The sequence below is a fragment of the Pseudophryne corroboree genome, chromosome 6 (assembly GCF_028390025.1).
Source record: "Pseudophryne corroboree isolate aPseCor3 chromosome 6, aPseCor3.hap2, whole genome shotgun sequence".
Lineage (NCBI taxonomy): Eukaryota > Metazoa > Chordata > Amphibia > Anura > Myobatrachidae > Pseudophryne > Pseudophryne corroboree.
Genome location: NC_086449.1, coordinates 290,172,667 through 290,195,686, shown reverse-complemented (window position 1 = coordinate 290,195,686; position 23,020 = coordinate 290,172,667). Strand labels below are relative to the sequence as shown.

The 23,020-nt window shown below is 47.6% G+C and overlaps 1 protein-coding gene across 2 annotated transcripts; it reads right to left on the bottom strand.

The window, feature by feature from the left end:
• Positions 1–7,615: 7,615 nt before the first annotated feature.
• Positions 7,616–22,963, bottom strand: LOC134932071 (uncharacterized). Of its 2 annotated transcripts, XM_063926118.1 has the most exons (9): positions 22,875–22,963; positions 13,331–13,507; positions 11,536–11,640; positions 10,625–10,678; positions 9,644–9,736; positions 9,449–9,502; positions 8,603–8,665; positions 8,223–8,312; positions 7,616–7,750 (listed from the first exon to the last, which is right to left on the bottom strand). In XM_063926118.1, the coding sequence occupies exons 2-9, from the start codon at positions 13,398–13,400 to the stop codon at positions 7,677–7,679; spliced, it is 603 nt and encodes a 200-aa protein (XP_063782188.1). In that variant the 5' UTR covers positions 13,401–13,507; positions 22,875–22,963; the 3' UTR covers positions 7,616–7,676. The 2 variants fall into 2 exon arrangements, with proteins under 2 accessions (XP_063782188.1, XP_063782189.1); XM_063926119.1 differs by lacking the exon at positions 9,449–9,502.
• Positions 22,964–23,020: the final 57 nt, after the last annotated feature.

Below are 23,020 nucleotides of genomic sequence, written 5' to 3'. Positions count from 1 at the left end.
ACTGGTTGATAAAGAGATAGTAGTATACTCGTAACAACTAGTATGACACTATGACGACGGTATAAAGAATGGAAAAAAAACCACGGTTAGGTGGTATATATTATAATAATAATACAATTATGGATGGACGGACTGCCTGCCGACTGCCGACACAGAGGTAGCCACAGCCGTGAACTACCGCACTGTACACTGGTTGATAAAGAGATAGTAGTATACTCGTAACAACTAGTATGACACTATGACGGTATAAAGAAAGAAAAAAAAATACCACGGTTAGGTGGTATATATTGTAATACAATTATGGATGGACGGACTGCCTGCCGAGTTCCGACTGCCGACACAGAGGTAGCCACAGCCGTGAACTACCGCACTGTACTGTGTCTGCTGCTAATATAGACTGGTTGATAAAGAGATAGTATACAATACATACAACAATATACTACTATACTGGTGGTCAGGCACTGGTCACCACTAGTCACACTGGCAGTGGCACTCCTGCAGCAAAAGAGTGCACTGTTTAATTTTAAATTAATATAATATTATGTACTCCTGGGGGCTCCTGCTATAACAACCTGCAGTGCTCCCCAGTCTCCCCCACAATTATTATAAGCTTTGCCTTTTATACATTGATGTGCAGCACACTGGGCTGAGCTGAGTGCACACAGACTGAGTCACACTGTGTGACTGGCTGCTGCTGTGTATCGTTTTTTTTCAGGCAGAGAACGGATATAGCAGAGAACGGATATATATTAAAATAAATAAAAGTTAACTAACAACAACTGCACTGGTCACTGTGGTAAACTCTGTCTGACTCTGCACAATCTCTCTCTCTCTTCTAATCTAATTTCTAATGGAGAGGACGCCAGCCACGTCCTCTCCCTATCAATCTCAATGCACGTGTGAAAATGGCGGCGACGCGCGGCTCCTTATATAGAATCCGAGTCTCGCGAGAATCCGACAGCGTCATGATGACGTTCGGGCGCGCTCGGGTTAACCGAGCAAGGCGGGAGGATCCGAGTCTGCTCGGACCCGTGAAAAAAACATGAAGTTCGTGCGGGTTCGGTTTCAGAGAAACCGAACCCGCTCATCTCTAGTCATCAGTGCTCGTCCATAATTGTATACCTACCTGTGGTGGGGTTTTTTTTTCTATCTTCTTCATACTAGTAGTTTAGGAGTCTGCTGACAGTGTCCAGCAGGTCCGTCATTATATTATATATACCTGCAGTAGTGATATATATATATTTTTTATATCATTATCATCTCTATACTAGCAGACGCAGTACGGTAGTCCACGGCTGTAGCTACCTCTGTGTCGTCAGTGCTCGTCCATAATTGTATACCTACCTGTGGTGGTTTTTTTTTTCTATCTTCTTCATACTAGTAGTTTAGGAGTCTGCTGACAGTGTCCAGCAGGTCCGTCATTATATTATATATACCTGCAGTAGTGATATATATATATTTTTTATACCATTATCATCTCTATACTAGCAGACGCAGTATGGTAGTCCACGGCTGTGGCTACCTCTGTGTCGTCAGTGCTCGTCCATAATTGTATACCTACCTGTGGTGGGTTTTTTTTTTCTATCTTCTTCATACTAGTAGTTTAGGAGTCTGCTGACAGTGTCCAGCAGGTCCGTCATTATATTATATATACCTGCAGTAGTGGTATATATATATTTTTTATATCATTATCATCTCTATACTAGCAGACGCAGTATGGTAGTCCACGGCTGTGGCTACCTCTGTGTCGTCAGTGCTCGTCCATAATTGTATACCTACCTGTGGTGGGGTTTTTTTTTCTATCTTCTTCATACTAGTAGTTTAGGAGTCTGCTGACAGTGTCCAGCAGGTCCGTCATTATATTATATATACCTGCAGTAGTGATATATATATATTTTTTATATCATTATCATCTCTATACTAGCAGACGCAGTACGGTAGTCCACAGCTGTAGCTACCTCTGTGTCGTCAGTGCTCGTCCATAATTGTATACCTACCTGTGGTGGGTTTTTATTTTCTATCTTCTTCATACTAGTAGTTTACGAGTCTGCTGACAGTGTCCAGCAGGTCCGTCATTATATTATATATACCTGCAGTAGTGATATATATATATTTTTTATATCATTATCATCTCTATACTAGCAGACGCAGTACGGTAGTCCACGGCTGTGGCTACCTCTGTGTCATCAGTGCTCGTCCATAATTGTATACCTACCTGTGGTGGGTTTTTTTTTCTATCTTCTTCATACTAGTAGTTTAGGAGTCTGCTGACAGTGTCCAGCAGGTCCGTCATTATATTATATATACCTGCAGTAGTGATATATATATATATTTTATATCATTATCATCTCTATACTAGCAGACGCAGTACGGTAGTCCACGGCTGTAGCTACCTCTGTGTCGTCAGTCACTCGTCATCCATAAGTATACTAGTATCCATCCATCTCCATTGTTTACATGAGGTGCCTTTTAGTTGTGCCTATTAAAATATGGAGAACAAAAATGTTGAGGTTCCAAAAATAGGGAAAGATCAAGATCCACTTCCACCTCGTGCTGAAGCTGCTGCCACTAGTCATGGCCGAGACGATGAAATTCCATCAACGTCGTCTGCCAAGGACGATGCCCAATGTCATAGTACAGAGCATGTAAAATCCAAAACACAAAATATCAGTAAAAAAAGGACTCAAAAATCGAAAATAAAATCGTCGGAGGAGAAGCGTAAACTTGCCAATATGCCATTTACCACACGGAGTGGCAAGGAACGGCTGAGGCCCTGGCCTATGTTCATGGCTAGTGGTTCAGCTTCACATGAGGATGGAAGCACTCAGCCTCTCGCTAGAAAAATGAAAAGACTCAAGCTGGCAAAAGCACCGCAAAGAACTGTGCGTTCTTCGAAATCACAAATCCACAAGGAGAGTCCAATTGTGTCGGTTGCGATGCCTGACCTTCCCAACACTGGACGTGAAGAGCATGCACCTTCCACCATTTGCACGCCCCCTGCAAGTGCTGGAAGGAGCACCCGCAGTCCAGTTCCTGATAGTCAGATTGAAGATGTCAGTGTTGAAGTACACCAGGATGAGGAGGATATGGGTGTTGCTGGCGCTGGGGAGGAAATTGACAAGGAGGATTCTGATGGTGAGGTGGTTTGTTTAAGTCAGGCACCCGGGGAGACACCTGTTGTCCGTGGGAGGAATATGGCCATTGACATGCCTTGTGAAAATACCAAAAAAATCAGCTCTTCGGTGTGGAAGTATTTCAACAGAAATGCGGACAACAGGTGTCAAGCCGTGTGTTGCCTTTGTCAAGCTGTAATAAGTAGGGGTAAGGACGTTAACCACCTCGGAACATCCTCCCTTATACGTCACCTGCAGCGCATTCATCATAAGTCAGTGACAAGTTCAAAAACTTTGGGCGACAGCGGAAGCAGTCCACTGACCAGTAAATCCCTTCCTCTTGTAACCAAGCTCATGCAAACCACCCCACCAACTCCCTCAGTGTCAATTTCCTCCTTCCCCAGGAATGCCAATAGTCCTGCAGGCCATGTCACTGGCAATTCTGACGAGTCCTCTCCTGCCTGGGATTCCTCCGATGCATCCTTGAGTGTAACGCCTACTGCTGCTGGCGCTGCTGTTGTTGCTGCTGGGAGTCGATGGTCATCCCAGAGGGGAAGTCGTAAGACCACTTTTACTACTTCCATCAAGCAATTGACTGTCCAACAGTCCTTTGCGAGGAAGATGAAATATCACAGCAGTCATCCTGCTGCAAAGCGGATAACTGAGGCCTTGGCATCCTGGGCGGTGAGAAAACGTGGTTCCGGTATCCATCATTACTGCAGAGCCAACTATAGACTTGATTGAGGTACTGTGTCCCCGGTACCAAATACCATCTAGGTTCCATTTCTCTAGGCAGGCGATACCGAAAATGTACACAGACCTCAGAAAAAGACTCACCAGTGTCCTAAAAAATGCAGTTGTACCCAATGTCCACTTAACCACGGACATGTGGACAAGTGGAGCTGGGCAGACTCAGGACTATATGACTGTGACAGCCCACTGGGTAGATGTATTGACTCCCGCCGCAAGAACAGCAGTGGCGGCACCAGTAGCAGCATCTCGCAAACGCCAACTCTTTTCTAGGCAGGCTAAGCTTTGTATCACCGCTTTCCAGAATACGCACACAGCTAAAAACCTCTTACGGCAACTGAGGAAGATCATCGCAGAATGGCTTACCCCAATTGGACTCTCCTGTGGATTTGTGGCATCGGACAACGCCAGCAATATTGTGTGTGCATTAAATATGGGCAAATTCCAGCACGTCCCATGTTTTGCACATACCTTGAATTTGGTGGTGCAGAATTATTTAAAAACCGAGAGGGGCGTGCAAGAGATGCTGTCGGTGGCCAGAAGAATTGCGGGACACTTTCGGCGTACAGGCACCACGTACAGAAGACTGGAGCAACACCAAAAACGCCTGAACCTGCCCTGCCATCATCTGAAGCAAGAAGTGGTAACGAGGTGGAATTCAACCCTCTATATGCTTCAGAGGTTGGAGGAGCAGCAAAAGGCCATTCAAGCCTATACAACTGACCACGATATAGGAGGTGGAATGCACCTGTCTCAAGCGCAGTGGAGAATGATTTCAACGTTGTGCAAGGTTCTGCAACCTTTTGAACTTGCCACACGTGAAGTCAGTTCAGACACTGCCAGCCTGAGTCAGGTCATTCCCCTCATCAGGCTATTGCAGAAGAAGCTGGAGACATTGAAGGAGGAGCTAACACTGAGCGATTCCGCTAGGCATGTGGGACTTGTGGATGGAGCCCTTAATTCGCTTAACAAGGATTCACGGGTGGTCAATCTGTTGAAATCAGAGCACTACATTTTGGCCACCGTGCTCGATCCTAAATTTAAAACCTACGTTGTATCTCTCTTTCCGGCAGACACAAGTCTGCAGGGGTTCAAAGAACTGCTGGTGAGAAAATTGTCAAGTCAAGCGGAACGCGACCTGTCAACATCTCCTCCTTCACATTCTCCCGCAACTGGGGGTGCGAGGAAAAGGCTCAGAATTCCGAGCCCACCCGCTGGCGGTGATGCAGGGCAGTCTGGAGCGACTGCTGATGCTGACATCTGGTCCGGACTGAAGGACCTGACAACGATTACGGACATGTCGTCTACTATCACTGCATATGATTCTCTCACCATTGAAAGAATGGTGGAGGATTATATGAGTGACCGCATCCAAGTAGGCACGTCAGACAGTCCGTACGTATACTGGCAGGAAAAAGAGGCAATTTGGAGGCCCTTGCACAAACTGGCTTTATTCTACCTAAGTTGCCCTCCCACAAGTGTGTACTCCGAAAGAGTGTTTAGTGCCGCCGCTCACCTTGTCAGCAATCGGCGTACGAGGTTACTTCCAGAAAATGTGGAGAAGATGATGTTCATTAAAATGAATTATAATCAATTCCTCCATGGAGACATTCACCAGCAGCAATTGCCTCCACAAAGTACACAGGGAGCTGTGATGGTGGATTCCAGTGGGGATGAATTGATAATCTGTGAGGAGGGGGATGTACACGGTGATGAATCGGAGGATGATGATGAGGTGGACATCTTGCCTCTGTAGAGCCAGTTTGTGCAAGGAGAGATTAATTGCTTCTTTTTTGGTGGGGGTCCAAACCAACCCGTCATTTCAGTCACAGTCGTGTGGCAGACCCTGTCACTGAAATGATGGGTTGGTTAAAGTGTGCATGTCCTGTTTATACAACATAAGGGTGGGTAGGAGGGCCCAAGGACAATTCCATCTTGCACCTCTTTTTTCTTTCATTTTTCTTTGCGTCATGTGCTGTTTGGGGAGTGTTTTTTGGAAGGGCCATCCTGCGTGACACTGCAGTGCCACTCCTAGATGGGCCAGGTGTTTGTGTCGGCCACTAGGGTCACTTATCTTAGTCACACAGCTACCTCATTGCGCCTCTTTTTTTTCTTCTTTGTGTCATGTGCTGTTTGGGGAGTATTTTTTGGAAGGGCCATCCGGCCTGACACTGCAGTGCCACTCCTAGATGGGCCAGGTGTTTGTGTCGGCCACTAGGGTCGCTTAGCTTACTCACACAGCTACCTCATTGCGCCTCTTTTTTTCTTTGCGTCATGTGCTGTTTGGGGAGTGTTTTTTGGAAGGGCCATCCTGCGTGACACTGCAGTGCCACTCCTAGATGGGCCAGGTGTTTGTGTCGGCCACTTGGGTCGCTGAGCTTAGTCATCCAGCGACCTTGGTGCAAATTTTAGGACTAAAAATAATATTGTGAGGTGTTCAGAATAGACTGAAAATGAGTGGAAATTATGGTTATTGAGGTTAATAATACTTTGGGATCAAAATGACCCCCAAATTTATGATTTAAGCTGTTTTTTAGGGTTTTTTGAAAAAAACACCCGAATCCAAAACACACCCGAATCCGACAAAAAAAATTCGGTGAGGTTTTGCCAAAACGTGTTCGAACCCAAAACACGGCCACGGAACCGAACCCAAAACACAAAACCCGAAAAATTTCCGGTACACATCTCTAATTGTAAATGACATTTCTTAAAGCAACCAAAAAGGTTACTGCATATGGAGTTTGTTCATGAATGCACCACTTCGGATACAGCATACTGTACAGTATGTCATACAGTATCTCACAGTATACTCATTATTAGGCTCACTCAGATACTGTATGTTTCGGAACGCCTGTATTTCTCTAACATCCTAGAGGATGCTACTGGCAAGTCTCCCTGCTTTGTGGGACTTAAGGGGGGTACTCACGGAGCGATCACTTAGAGTTGACTAGATTGCTTAGATTTTAAGCATGATCGCTCCATGTGTACCTCCCACTGCGATAGCGATGCGCATCGCTATCGCTGGTGCTAGATTGGCCTGCATGCACCCCCGTCTCCCCCCGCATGCACATCGCGCTGTGCTGAGTGGTGGGAGAGATGTGTGCTGAGTGGTGGGGGGGCAGTTGGGAAACTCTGTCTCTCGCTGCCCTGCTTAGCAGAGCAGCGGTGAATAGATGCTGTGCGCATGCGCACAGCGTCTATTCAGGTGAGACAGGAGGAGAGGGGGCATGCCAGCAGCTTACAGAGCGCTGGGCTTGCCCCCTCAGTGACGAAAACGGGGCGTGGCTAGCAATCACGGGCATCCACAAAGCCACGCCCCTTTTCATAGGCCCTATCCCCTTTTCGGGAGCACGCGGCTTCGCCACGCATGTGTCCCTCCTTAGAACATAAGAAAGTTGGGAGGTATGAAGTAGGAACCAACTTCTCATTAAGTTCCATGGCTCTGCTTCCGCTGACAGGACACCATTAGCTCCTGAGGGTACTGAACATAGCCCAAGCCTGGCCAGTGCTCACTCCCGCAGCACTGCCGCCACCCCCTAACAGAGCCAGAATTCAGAAGAGTGGTGAGTATTCATCACTGGAGACCTGCAGAGAGGGGCCCTCTGGTAATCCTGCTTCTGTATGTGACATGTTGTGGACATACAGTACAGTACTGTACAAATAATAATTATTTTATCTTCTTCCCACCATGCACTGAACTACTGTACATTTCGCAAAATTCATGCAAGAGAGAGGAATAAATTTGCAATGCACACCGCCAAATACAAATTATTATTATTATACTAAACAAAAACAAAACAAAATAAATTAATTTTAAAAATTATCAACAATTCGATAAAATAATCTATTTGCTATTGACAGCAACTGGCGGATTCTCCGGAGTAGCACTGTAAAAAAAAAAAAAAAAAAAAATGGACAGTATTAGAGCAGTAATACAGGTTGAGTTTTTGAACAGTATGCATGTAAAATTACATTATTATTATTATTATTATTATTATTACTCTACAGTACTGTATGTACTGAACTGTGTACTCTAATGTTGTGTAAATACTAATAACAATGGATGGCACATCCAGCTGATATAGTAGGTACTGTAAGTGCACACACGGTTATAGTACTGTAGTAATTATCATGCCAATGATTCCAGCATGATGTCACAACTGGGCATCCATTTGCATGTGTCCACCCAGTTGTGAGGTCAGTCACTGGCATGGCTGGACTGCCCATCTGGCATTTCTATCACATGCCAGTAGGGGGGATGGGCAGGTGGGCCGATCCAGTCCCTAAGAGGCACAGGGTGGGGGAATAAGGTTTAGAAACAGTGGTGAAATTAGCCTAAACTTAACAAAAATGTCTTACCGGGACGAGCCGGGTCCGCCAGTCCCGGTGAATAGGTCAGAGAACTAGTTGGGGTGGATGAGCCCGATGTCACCATGGAAAACGATGGAGCTGTGAAAAAAAGTGCACTGTCAGTTTAATAATGTATACTGCACATGTGGTGTTTTATTTAAATTACAGTAAAGAAGGTACAGTACAGTTTAGAACTCGGAGTTCTAGGTTTAGTATTCTACCGTAGATCTCATGGGGCCCTAAACAAAATGAGACCTACAGGGCCCTAAGCAGATTCTTTGGTTAACTTGTTATACTGTAAATTCCCCACTGTGTACTGTAGTGTAGAGACAGTATTCTTAAAAGTTGGATACAGTACAGTCAGTAATGTATAGTACAGTAGTTCTTACATGGTAGTGCAGGAGTCTCGGGCCACTCCTCAGATTCCTCCTCTGGTAGTATGGGGGAATGTACTGTGGATAAAGAAATGTTCGGTCACTTTCCGAAATGATAGTAATACAGTACAGCATACAGAAATACTATACAATATCATACAGCAGCACATGTCACCAATAAAGTACAGTAAGAAGATTATTGATGCTGGAGACCAAAATTATGTTTACTGTCATGTAATCAGTGGCGTAACTACTGACCCCGCAGCCCCCGTGGTGGCTTGGAGGTGCAGGGCTGCGGGCGGCGCTGCCACTGATTTAGCACAGATTGACATTCGGACGAGCTGCTGTTGCTGCTTCTTGAGGGGAGGAGAGCGTGCAGTGTGCACCTCTCCTGCCCCTCTGTGTCTACTTTCAATTCGGCGCCAGCCCGTGAGCCAATCAGAGCTCGAGGTCCGGCAGCCAAGGCTCCTGAATCTGTGTTCTCCTATAGTACGGTAATGTAGCTATCCTACTCTACTTTGGACACCTGCAGTACTCTACAGTATCCATACAGAAAGACAGGGGAAGACCAGCAGCGAGATTGCTTGACAACTACAGTATTACTGTATGTTGTACAGTATGTACAGTACTACGTATACTATCACACTATCAACACTGAGCCACTTGAGGGAAGATACAAATTTCCTTAGGGCAGAATCCACAGGTTCATCATACTGTAAATCATCATTAACAACAGAACATGTACATTACAGTGCAGTACAGGGGGAGGCCTGGTGTATGCAGGAGGTAGTGCTGCTGCCACCTCCTCATCCGAGGAGCAGGAGGCACAGTACACTGTTTGCTCTGGGATGGTCCACCCACCACTGTCTGTACTAGGGCCTGAGGGGCTGGCTGGCCTGGCTTCCTCCGGCTGGACTGTTGAAAAAAATGGCAGCACAGTTTTCAATAGGATAGATGAGGCAGGGTGGGAGGAGATGAGGAGATGGAGACAGAGAGACAGAATACTGTACTGTAGGCCTACAGTTGGCCCTTAACAAAAACAAGTACTGTACTTACTTTGGGGAGGGCTGCGCCTTCCTCTCCAGTGTCCTCCTGCTGTGCTGGGACCTGGAAGGCTGCCTGCGTCCTCCAACTGCGAGCGTTGCTGGACTGTTGAAAAAAAAATGTCAGCACAATTTTCAGTAAACAATATGGCTGGGAAGCAAGGTGGTCCTAGCAAGGAGGAGGAACTCCCCCCAGCGCCGGCCTCCCGACACCTATGCAATAACGGGATTACGTGCACCCAATAAAGGGCCGTTGTCTCAAAAATTAAGGTGCATGGCCCAATATATATAGTATACCCAATTAAAATTATGATGCACAGTAGCACAATCTTATTCACATTCCACCACATACTGTACTGTAGGGGTGTCCCTTATTCATGTTATGACACACATTAGTGCCCCTCATACACAAAGCCCACAGCAGTAGCACCCCTAATACACATAATGCCCACAGCAGTACCGCCCCTTATACAATGCCCACAGTAGTATTGCCCCTTATGCTATGGCCACTGTACTGTTAGTGCCCCTTATGTACAGTAGAGCCCATAAAAGAAATGCCCCCAGTAGTAGTGCCTTTTATGTCCCCAGGAGTGCCCCTTATGTCACGCTTATAAAGTGACTCCTATGCAATGCCCGTAAATCTCAAAAATAAAAATAGACGCTTGCAGGGGTGATCAGAAACCAATTCAAATATTTATTGTCACTGTAATAGGCACTGGAACTTGGCCGGTACCTGTTTTATGGGAAAAAAGATAAATTACTATAAATACTGTACTGTACCAGGCCCCCAAGGAACCCTATAAAGCACAGTTTACGTGACATCATGATGTTCCACAGCAGAGACATGGGGAGGCTCAGCCACAGGAGCAGGGAAAGGCTAAAAGACAAGGGGAAGCTGAGGCACAGTGGGAGGTGTAGGATAAGAGGCACAGGGTGGGGAATAAGGTTTAGAAACAGTGGTGAAATGAGCCTTAACTTAACAAAAATGTCTTACCAGGACGAGGCGAGTGCGCAAATGCCGGCGGCGGAGGAATTGGTCCAGGGGTGCCTGTATTAAACACATTGGCCACAGCATTACCATTGTCTCCAGCAGTAATCAAACAAAAGCATTCATACCCTCATGGTTTACTGTACATTTCACAAGGTGCAAATCGCACCTGGGGCCTAATTCAGATCAGATCGTAGATGTACTAAATTTAGCACATCTATGATCAGTTTCACAGACACTGGTAAATCTCAAAAATAAAAATAGATGCTTGCAGGGGTGATCAAGAACCAATTCAAATATTTATTGTCACTGTAATAGGCAAAATCAGTGCTGGGGTCTTCCACCCCTTATACAATGCCCACAGCAGTAGCACCCCTAATACACATAATGCCCACAGCAGTACCGCCCCTTATACAATGCCCACAGTAGTATTGCCCCTTATGCTATGGCCACTGTGCTGTTAGTGCCCCTTATGTACAGTAGAGCCCATAAAAGAAATGCCCCCAGTAGTAGTGCCCTTTATGTCCCCAGGAGTGCCCCTTATGTCCCGCTTATAAAGTGACTCCTATACAATGCCCGTAAATCTCAAAAATAAAAATAGACGCTTGCAGGGGTGATCAAGAACCAATTCAAATATTTATTGTCACTGTAATAGGCAAAATCAGTGCTGGGGTCTTCCAATCATAAATTACAGTACAGTATTTGGGCAATCAGAAGTGAATCCTGTCCCTCACCACATACAGTAATTGAACCTAAGGATGACATATACAGTACTGTACAAGCACATTTTACTTTTGTTTATTTATTTGTTTCTAAATTTCTCAATAAGAAACTTTTGGCCTAGGGGTGCCGTGACTCAAAAACCTTTGGGAACCACTGGTATAAAGAGTACACAATAAAGAGAGTACAAGACTTACTGCTTGTGGCGCTGGTCCCCGGTATGGCAGTGAAAGAGTGGTGCCGGGCCCTTCGCCACCTTATCTGCTGCTGGGCCCTTCGCCATCTTATCTGCTGCTGACGCCCTGGGTACAAAAAGGAATGTACAGTGCCCTTAGATACAGTACATTACTGCACATACTGAATGCTGTAACAGTAAATAATGGCTGAGGAGGTGCTTAGGGACACGGGCAGGGCCGGTGCTAAGGTGTTCGGCGCCCTCCTGCAAACTATACATTTTGCGCCCTCCTAAAAATACAGATGTGGCCAATCTTATCTTACCTGCTAGCAGCCGCATCGTAAGCTGCGTCCTGTTTGCGAGAGCGTACACACCATATGATCCTATGGATCACGAATACATGCACACCACGGGCATGCTTATTGCGAATAACGAGTTGTGTTAGCCGCAATTAGTCTTTAAACTGAAAAGGGACACATCAGTACGTATTTTTGACATGTCTCTTTACAATGGCCCTCATTCTGAGTTGATCGCTCGCTAGAGTGGATGGGGAAAGGGTAGCGGCAGGGAGAGGTATACTTTAGATCCTGTGCGCCGGCATTACATACTAAGGCCTGATACCAAAATTATTTTTTCAGGCGGTGTAAGTGTGTTGGCACTTACACCCCCCAAAAAAATGTAATAGCCCCAAATTACTGTCCTTAATGTATGAGGAGAGTATAGGCATAAAAAAAAAAACCATTTAATAATACATATTGCATATACAATTCTAAATGAAAACACACATGGCAATGTGTAAAGTGGCAACAGTGCAGGTATACTTTAGTCCAAAAGCAGGGTCTCTCACCGTCTAGGGGTGCTGTGGTAGTGTTAGTAAAGCAAAATAAGGTCCTGGGCTGGAGAGCACGGCACCACCACAGGTAGTATAAAAGCCTGTTAGCACTGGCTCCTGCTGGCAGGGCAAAGACAGAGGTCTCAGATGGGGAATGGCTGCCAGCGGTGAGTGACAGGGGAGACGGCCACTGAGGAAGGAGCAGGTCCTGCAAGACGCGCAGCGAGTCAGAGTCCTGTGTGCGCCCCAGCCAATAGCATTTCAGTAGTGGCTGAGATGCACACAGGTCTCTGACTCACAGCGCCTCCTGCAGGACCCACTAATTTTTAAAAAGTGAGTCCCACGAGCGCTGTAGCGCGTATTTTACGATCACTGAGCACACACTAAAATAAGCAGCACACACTAATATACTCACCCCCCTTCCCCAGCACACACTAATATACTCACCCCCCATCCTCAGCATACACTTATATACTCACCCCCCCTCCCCAGCACACACTAATGTACTCACCCCCCCCCCTCCCCAGCACACACTAATATACTCACCCCCCTCCCCAGCACACACTAATATACTCACCCCCCCCAGCACACACTAATATACTCACCCCCCCTCCCCAGCACACACTAATATACTCACCCCCCCTCCCCAGCACACACTAATATACTCACCCCCCCTCCCCAGCACACACTAATATACTCACCCCCCCTCCCCAGCACACACTAATATACTCACCCCCCCTCCCCAGCACACACTAATATACTCACCCCCCCTCCCCAGCACACTCTAATATACTCACCCCCCCTCCCCAGCACACACTGATATACTCACCCCCCCTCCCCAGCACACACTAATATACTCACCCCCATCCCCAGCACACTCTAATATACTCACCACCACCCCTTCCCAGCACACACTAATATACTCAAACCCCCCCCCAGCACACACTATTATACCCCTCCCCCGTGTGTCAGCTGCAGAATGTACCTGAAGACACTGCTCCTCGATATGGGATGCCTGCTGCTGCTGGACCTTCTGGGCTGCTGCTGCTCCTCATGTCTGAGCGATCCTCCAGTGCAGTCACATGTTGTGCACTACCTTCCTGTTCCTGCCTAATCAGGAAGCAGGCTCCGCAGAGTGTCGGGAGGTGGATGCCCGGCTTTGCTATGAGGACAAATTAAAAAATAAAAGTGCCCTGGCCCCAGAAATGACACGGAGGGGAGAGAAGGGGGATAGGGGAGGGAGCGGGCAGCTACTTAAGACTGCTGTGTCGAAGGGGATGGGGGCAATGCTGCTGCCTGTGTTATCTATCTTGACAGGAGGTGTGGGGAGGAGCCGGGAGTAGAGGGAAGGGGGGAAGGCCCTGATACCAACCAGATCAGCTTCTGATTATGCTGCCGGCGCTGCTGCTGCTGTCATACATCAGTGTGACAGGCGCGCTGCGGCGGCCGGCAGCAAGTTGTACTACCAGAGCAGGGAAAGCGCCTCATGAGTCCGGCGCCTACCTGCTTTGCAGGCTTTGCTGAGCGGGTAGCGCCGGCACTGGACACGGGGTAACGGTCATTGGGTGCACCACACTAAGGTTGACAGTCATTATGTCGACCACTATTGGTCGACAGTGTTGATAGGTGGACATGGTCTATAAGTGGACATGTGCTAGGTCGTCATGAAAATAGGTCGACATGGTACTATTGACATTTTTGGGTATCGTTTTTTTCACAGAGTGACCGGGAACCCCAATTAGTGGTCAACCTAATGAATGTTGACCTAATGATGGTTGACCATATAATCGGATACCGGTCACTATTCCCATTCGTAACCCATGTGGATCGTAAAATATGAAAAAGTTCAAAAAATGAAAACATTTTAGAAAAATGCATGTCAACCTTTTGTCATGTCGATATAGTACATGTCTACCAAGAGGCCCTGATGACCTAGACACCCTGTTGACCTACTTACTATCGACCAATTGTGGTCAACCTAGACACTGTCGACCTAAGTATTGTCGACCCCAAGACCGGATCCCCTGTACAAGTAAACCCCTGGCAACGAGCAGGTACAGTAATGTAAAAGTAATTAGAAGCCTTACTGTAGTACTTAATGTTTAATGAGCATTGTGGTGTGTGGCATAATGTATTACGGACATTGCGGTGTGTCATAATGTGTCACAGGCACTGGTGTTTCTATAATGGGTGCAATGTGTGCAGAGGGGGCCCCCACCACACACAGTGCACCCATTTGGGTAATACTCACCTCTCCGGAGTCCCGCGCCGACGTCACAGGTGCTGTTAAAACTCATTTTCACAGAGTTCTGCGCATGCGCAGTAGAGAAATCTCTGGGAAAATGGCCGCCGCGCCATTTTCCCGGAGATCTGTGCATGCGCAGTAGAGTCTGAGCCCTCTACTGCGAGAGGACACGGTGCACTAATTGGGGTTCCCCGTCACTTTCCGAACAAAACAACACCAAAAACAAAAAACAAAACTCATGTCGACCTTCCAACCTTGTCGACCTAGGTACTGTAGACCAATAGTGGTCGACCTAAACATTGTTGACCTAGTTACTGTCGATTCTATGATCCACATCTATATCATGGGCATTGTGGTATGTGGTATAATGTTTCAGGGGATTGCAGTGTGTGGCATAATGTATAAGGGGCATTGCGGTGTGTGGCATAGGGTATAACGAGCATTGCGGTATGGTGTGTGGCGTCCTGGCATGGTTCCGGTATGAATGGTCGACCATGTTAAGGTCGACAATCATTAGGTCGACCACTATTGGTCGACAGTGACATGGTCGACATGCACTCATGGTCGACACATGGCAATGGTCGACACATGAAAAGGTCAACATGGATTTTTGGACTGTTTTTGGTGTCGTTTTCTTCGTAAAGTGACGGGGAACCCGAATTAGTGTACCGCGTCTCCTTGCATGGCTCGCATCGCTCGCCATGCTGCGGGCAAGGTGCCTCGCTCCGCTACCGCTGTGCTCGGCACAGGTTACTATTCCAAATCGTAGTCCACGTGTATGGTAAAGCATGAAAAAGTTAAAAATCTATTTAAAAAAAAAAAGCCATGTCTACCTTTTCATATGCTGACCTGTCATGTTGACCATTTTCATGTGTCAACCATGAGTCCATGTCGACCATGTCACTGTCGACCAATAGTGGTCGACCTAATGACTGTCGACCTTAACATGGTCGCCCATCCAAACGGATTCCTCCGGGCACAATTTCTAAACTGACGTCTGGAGGAGGGGCAAAGAGGGAGGGGCCAGCCCACACGTTTAAAGTCATTTAGTGCCGATTGCTCATACAGACCTGTCTATACCCCATGGTACTAAATGGACCCCAGCATCCTCTAGGACATTAGAGAAATGTACATTACTTAAATACAGTAGTAATAATGTGCAGTACTGGACCACCGCTTCTCCAAGTTAGTAGTAAATGGCCGGTCCCGCCACCTAAGCAGGATCAGAAGCTCCCCTCTAATGTAGCATCTCTCTGCCATTTTTGCCTGATGTAAGACGCTGGATGCAGTCCACAAACCGTGGATTGAATCTGCTGGCTGTGTACAAAACCTATTGTAGCCCACAATGCGTGCAAACTGAATTTGCTTCCCCACCGCCTGCAATGTGTTGTACCCATAACGGATTTTATCCGGTGTCTGTGTACAAAACATAATGGAGCCCAGCGGGAAAGAATAAACAGACCAAACAAGTTTATTTCTTTTAAAAACAATATAAAAATAAATCCACCAAAAAAAAAAAAAAAAAATTGTCTCGACACGATTCGAACACGGGATGCACGCACTGCAGACAGATACTGTAACCATTATGCCAGTGCTGACCATGCTATGAGTAGGCACTCCAGGTAAATATATGATGTGTTTTGATGTGTTGTACTATTAACGGATTTTGTCCGGTGTCTGTGTACAAACCATAATGGAGCCTTCCAAGATGTCACATTAATGACATAGAGATCCAGTGGCATTGTGCATTACATATTTGAAGCAAATTAACCGGAAATGATGTCCGAAATGTACATGCTGTTTATGCTTCACCAGTAAAAGATATTTTCCCCAATGTAATGACAATATTGATAGTGATTGGGTGCACCGTGGTTGGGGTTAGGGCTTTGTTACAACGAGCACAGCAGGAAAGAATAAACAGAAAGAATCCACACAAAAAAAATAATTCTGGTCCCGCTAGGATTCGAACCCGTCAGCCAATCAGCAGGTGGTGCTATTTGAGGCATTCGCCATAGAGTTTAGGAAAAACGACATCTGGTGGACAGAAAGTAGAATGCATGTTACAATTATAACGTGACGTCACATTTACAACGCAACTTATAATGGGAGTTATAGCGCAAGGAGCTGGCGCGAGTTGCATGGCGCCCGCTATGCGGTACGCAGCAACGATATATCAGGACATATCTGTATATTTGCATACTTGTATGTGAGCTTAAATGAGGATAGTCTTATGTGTAACTGGCACTGGGGGGCATATTTGGCACTGTGGGTATATGTGTACCTGGCACTGGGGGGGCATGTTTGGCACTGGGGGTATATGTGTACCATACTTGCCTACCGGGAGGCTCCCGAAAATCGTGTGACCCTCCCGGGCCCCAGGAAAGGTGGGCAAGCCTCCCGCTTTCCCCCTCGGCCGCCCGCAGCAGTGAACAAGTAGGCGGGCCGAGGGGGTCCGATGACGCGATTCGCGCTGAATCGCGTCATCGTAGCTCCGCCCCTCGCTATGCAGTGCCTCGTTTCTCGGCACAGCAGGGGTGGAGTCACGATGACGCGACCCTGATGCAATGCCCCCGGACCGCCCATCCTGCTGCCGGCAACGCCCCCGAACCACCCGTCCTGCTGCCGGCCATGCCCCCATTCACCTACAACGCTGCCTCCTCCCGGAGGAGGAGGCAGCAAAGTAGGTAAGTATGATGTGCACCTGGCACTGGGGGGCATATTTGACACTGGGGGTATATGTGTAGCTGGCACTGGGGGGCATATGGGGCACTGGGGGCATATGTGTACCTGGCACTGGGGGGGCATATTTGGCACTGGGGGCATATGTGTTTCTGACACTACGGGGGCATATTTTTATCTGGCCATGTGGGGGACTATCTGGCACTGGGGGCATATGTGGCACTGGGAGAACAGCCTAGCAACAATCATTAACCCCTGGTAACAAACATAACACCCAGCTCATTAAATCCCTGGCAACAAGCATTACCCCCTAGCAACGAGCATGACACCCAGTGCATGAAACCACTGGCAACGAATATTACCCCCTGGCAACAAGCTTGAAACTCGGCACATGATACCTCTGGCAACAAGCATAACACCTAGTGCATGAAACCCCTGGAAAAAGAGCATGACACCCTGGGCATGAAAACCCCTGGCACTGTGCATGGAACCAAGAGCATGGAACCCCTAGCAATGAGCAGGTAATTTAAAAGTAATTAGATGCCTTACTGTAGGGCTTAATATGTAATGGGCATTGCCGTGTGTGGCATAATGTATCACGGACATTGCGGTGTGTGTCATAATGTGTCACAGGCATTACGGTGTGTGGTATACTATATCACGGGCATTGTGGTATGTGGTATAATGTCTCAGGGGCATTGCAGTGTGTAACATAATGTATAACGGGCATTGCAGTGTGTGACATAATGTATAACGGGCATTGCAGTGTGTGACATAATGTATTACGGACATTGCGGTGCGTGGCATAATGTGTCACAGGCATTATGGTGTGTGGCATAATGTGTTGGGGCATTACGGTATGTGGCATATTGTGTCATGGGCATTATTGTGTGTGGCATAATGTCTAAGGACCATTGCAGTATGTGGCATAATGTATACTGAGCATTACTATAAGGAGGAAAAATGACAAATAATGTAAGGGGCATGAATCAGGATTATTTTTTTTCCTGTGGTGGCCAACATCTGGGCGTGCAGTTTGCAAAATTGAGGTATAAGGTAGTCTTTTCCTGCAATGCCACGCCCCTTTAAGCAAAGCCACACCCATTTAAGCAAGGCTACGCCCAGATTCATCACTTTCCTAGTGGCAATTATGGGGGGGGGGGGGGGTGCCAGTGAATGTTTTTGCTTGGGGGAGAAAAATGTCTAGTTACGCCACTGGCTGTGCTTCACTGGCTGCGGGACCAGTAACGTTGCTGTGGATGTGTAACTGACAGCACCCTACTCATCTGCCTATAGTCCACCCTACATCTGTAAGATTTACTCAGAGGAGGTGGCCGTTGGGTGAACTGGAGGCAGAGCAGCACAGGGCAGGCATGACTGAACCTTTCATGGTGATGGTAGCAAGTGCATGAGAGGCCTGCACATAAAATATAATGGCATGAGGGGGCTCTGAGCGTATAAAAGGGCATGACTGGGTTCTGAGGTTGGAATATAAAGGGTGGGCACTCACAGGGCCAGATTAAGCCCTTGGGGGGCCCAGGGCACCCATGACATGAGGGCCCTCCCACCAGAAACCACCGCCCTGCTGCACCCACTGCTTCTCCCCCCCCCCCCCCACTCCAACAAGGCCCACCATCATCAACAGGAGCCATTGGGGAAGGGCCCCCCCCTGTTGCAGCAGGGTGAGAAGACTCCAGGCTGCCGGGGAGGGGTGGTTACATATTGCCGAGGGAGGAGTGTGGTATATCCTATGCCGAGTGCAGCTGTGCATGCAGCTTCCTCCCCCTCCTCTCGGGCAGCATGATCAAGAACTGATCCATACAAACTCCAGCCTCTCTGGAGACAAGAGAGTGGAGACAGCAGCACCAAAGTGGTGCATAGCTCTGGCCGGGGGGGTCCCTTTAGACAGGGGAGCCCAGGGTACTGCCCCCCCCCCCCTTAATCTGGCACTGGGCACTCAGCATGACTGGCATAGAGACAGACTGACTTACAAAGTGACAGACTGCAGGGGCTCTGTGTGGCATATTACTTGCTGAGTGCATTACTACAGTATTACCGCATTCAGATCACAAATGCCGGATCCCACCCGGTAAGAGAAACGTGTCCTTACCGGGTGGGATCCGGCATTTGCTCTGCTATGGTGGCTTTCCGACTCGGCAATATACCGGGTCGGTTGCCATAGCAGCGGTGGGGCGCAGCAGCAGGGCGGGGTTGGAGGCGGCGCTGGGAGATGAGCTCATCTCCTGCGCCGCCTCTCCCTATGCTGTGAATGGGAACCGTGTCGCATCGACGCGGCTCCCATTCACACTGCACCTGACCCGGTATTCAACCCGGGTATAATCCTTCTTTTATACCGGGTTGAATTACCGGGTCAGGCGACCCGCTAATTCTGGCAGAGTGCTTTCACATCGCACACTGACCCGTATCGACACGGCAATATGCCGTGTCGATACCGGGTTATTTGTGCGATGTGAAAGGGGTATCAGTGATATATTATCAATTGGGGCATTACAGTGTGGCATGCTATCATTTGAGGCAATATGGTGGAATATTATCAATTGCGGACATTACAGTATGGCATATTATCAATTGTGGCATTGCTGCATGATATATAATAAATAGGGGGTACTGCTATGAGGCGTATTGGGCGTGATTCAGGTCCTTACATAACCACTTCACATACAGTAAAGTACCAATGTTCAGAACTTTTTGCATGTGTAGTACAGGTTCTGTGTCATAGGAATCAGAACGTCTGCAGACGTCAAGTGATTGACAGTCTGCAGCCATTTAGGGGCAGGGAGAGGGTGGGGACAACCTCTGTTTCCAAAAAATGCCTCCGTTTTGAGGCAGTGACAAGGCCAGAATCTCCAATTTCCTGTTCTCTTATGCTGGGTACACACTGGAAGATTTATCTGCAGATCAATGGATCTGCAGATATATCTACAGCTGGATCGGGCACTGTGTTGTGCATACACACTACCCGATCCATCGTGACTGACGTCACGAACTGGGCGGGCACTTACATGCGCCCGCCCAGTTCAGCCGTCAATCACCGTTAGCTGGTGCAGCATGTGTACGGGTGGTCAGCTGACCAGCCGTACATACAGACTGATGCACCAATATATTTCTAGATACTGTATATTGGTCACCATGTGTGCTGCAGAGTCGACGCGATATGTCTGTGAACGACGGCGTTCACAGAAATATTGTTGGTACACACTGGCTGACGGGCCAGCGATATATCAGTCGCAAGGGGCTTGTTGCTCTCGCCCCCCCCACCACCTCCCACTCGCATTCTGCGGCCGGGATCCCGGTGTCGAATTGCTGACCGCTGGCATCCCGGATGCCGGTAACGCGATACACACCCAAGTTTGACATAGATATATATGGTATGCTGTATAATGTTCTATGTTAGAACACTGTTTGAACAAAACAGTATTCAGGAGATGCTGGTATCTGTACTTGCTCTTGGTGACATGGTTACATATGTTTTTAGATGTGTTGGTTTGGCCATCTATCTTATTGTTCATTAATAGAATGTGTAGTAATTTACGTGTATGTGTTCATATAGAACATGTACAGGATGGTGTATTAAGTATGTGTGTATATCGGGCAGATGGAGAACAGTCACAGACTTAGCACTGAACCATCTTTTCCGGGCCAGAGAAGACAACAGTAGGGTAAGACAGTGTACTGCACCTCATGTGGGCTGGAGTCCAACATATAAAATCTTTTTTTTAAAGAGCTTAAACATTGTATTTATTTGGACACTACTACAGTATTTCGTGTAATGTGCATCAGGGGCACTAAGGGGCTAATTCAGACCTGATCGGTTCTGTGCGTGTTCACACAGCAGCGATCAGTCCTGAACTGCGCATATTCTGGCGCCGCAGTGCACCGGCGTATGGCAGACAGCCGATTGACAGGCAAAGGCGGTCTCTGGGCGTGAGGGGGCGGGCCGGCGGTGTTTAGCCGCCGTTTAGTGGGCGTGGTCTGGGCAACGCAGGTGTGCCCAGACTGTTGGGGGGGTGGGCCACGGCGGCTGCGTGACGTCACACGCAGCTGCTGCGACCCGGGCTGCAACGAGTAGCTCCCTGCCAGTGCGCAGGAACTGCGCTGGCTGGGAGCTACCCTTCAAGTACAAAAGCATCACCGCTGTGCGATGCTTTTGTACTTGTGCGGGGGAGGGGTCCAGCCTAACATGCGGGGTGGACTAGCCCTGTGCTGGGCGTCCCCCCGCATATCAGGGAAGCTGATCGTAGAAGCACATCTACGATCTGGTCTGAATCACACCCTAAGTGTGGTGTAATGTGAATAAGATTGTGCTACTGTGTGGTGTAATTTGAATTGGGGATAATATTGTGTGGCCTTCGGCACACTGTCTCTTTATTAAGTATGGAAGAGAGGGGGATCTATATTAAATTTATGTCAGAAAAGGCCATCTTTCATGGATGAGGGAATGGGGGGGAGGGTGTGTGTATGCCAAATTACTACCTTGCCCTGGGTGACAAAAATCCTGCCCTGGGCACACATATGGTCAACACACATTTTTTTACTTTTTCCATCCTTGACTATCCATCCTGCAAGGGGACGCGCTTCAATAAATGGTGGTCCTTGAGCGAAACCTATCCGCACTAAATGTAAAAAAAAGTGTGTCGACCATTGTCATGTTGACCTTTGGACCCTTTAAACCTTCTCCAGTGTCGACCTTTTGTCTGTTAACCATATGGAGTCGACCTAATGACTGTAGACCTAATGTGACACCTGCCTAGGTAGGTACGGTATCCAGGCGGTATGTCCGACCCCTTTCTACAATACTAAATTCCCAACTGGTGTCTGGGACAATCGACTTCACACTGCGAAATAATGAACTTTTTATTACACTGGAACGAAGAACCTCAGGAGTCGTTGATCCTATAATTACTTAAATGCTTTTAGTTAAACGGTGTAACTTTCACTCCACTATCGTATCTCTAAATAAAACATTTGACATTAGACGGTATACACTGCACGTTATTACACAATCAGTACAATTTCAGTTACCTTTGCCCTGCACGGTACCGTGTATAACCCAACTAGTTCACCCTTAAAGTTCAGCTGATCAATGTAGCATTGGTGCACAATGGGTACCTTATCCTGACTAGTTCCACGGTCTATATCTAGAAATGTGGCAAGTCACTGTGAGAGTCGGGGAGGTGAGTAGTAGACTCAGTGTGGAGGTGTTACACCACGGTTCAACAGGGGACTTAATCTGTTGGTTAACGGCTAACCTTATCAGGCAAATCCGAGTACAGAAATTAATTGTTCCCGACTGGCATGCGGTCCACCCTACGGCTTTATAACACTGTGTTAGCTGTCCGTAGAAGGGTTATCATTTTCCAATAATCGGGGATACTGAAGTAGTATGATGCAGCTCAAAAACTCTTTGCCTCTGTTACGTGGGATGAAGCTATAGCTGTCCATAGGAGAGTGCTATATTGCCAGTTCAGTACAGGGACCTGGGAGAGAGTTCCTATGCAGCGCTCTATTGCTTGACCATGCCTACTGGTTTAAACTGGTGTAGGCACAATCATGACAGGCTGTGCGACATGCGGCTTTCACTAACCTAGTCCTGCTGTCTGTGTAGCTCTTTTTAGACTTTTACTGAGTGGCTCTCACACACAGCTGCTCTCAGTGGCACCTCCATTTTCTGACTGGAATTTTCCACTGCCAGAGATGCCCTCCACTCTCACAGCTACCTCAGACTGTGTC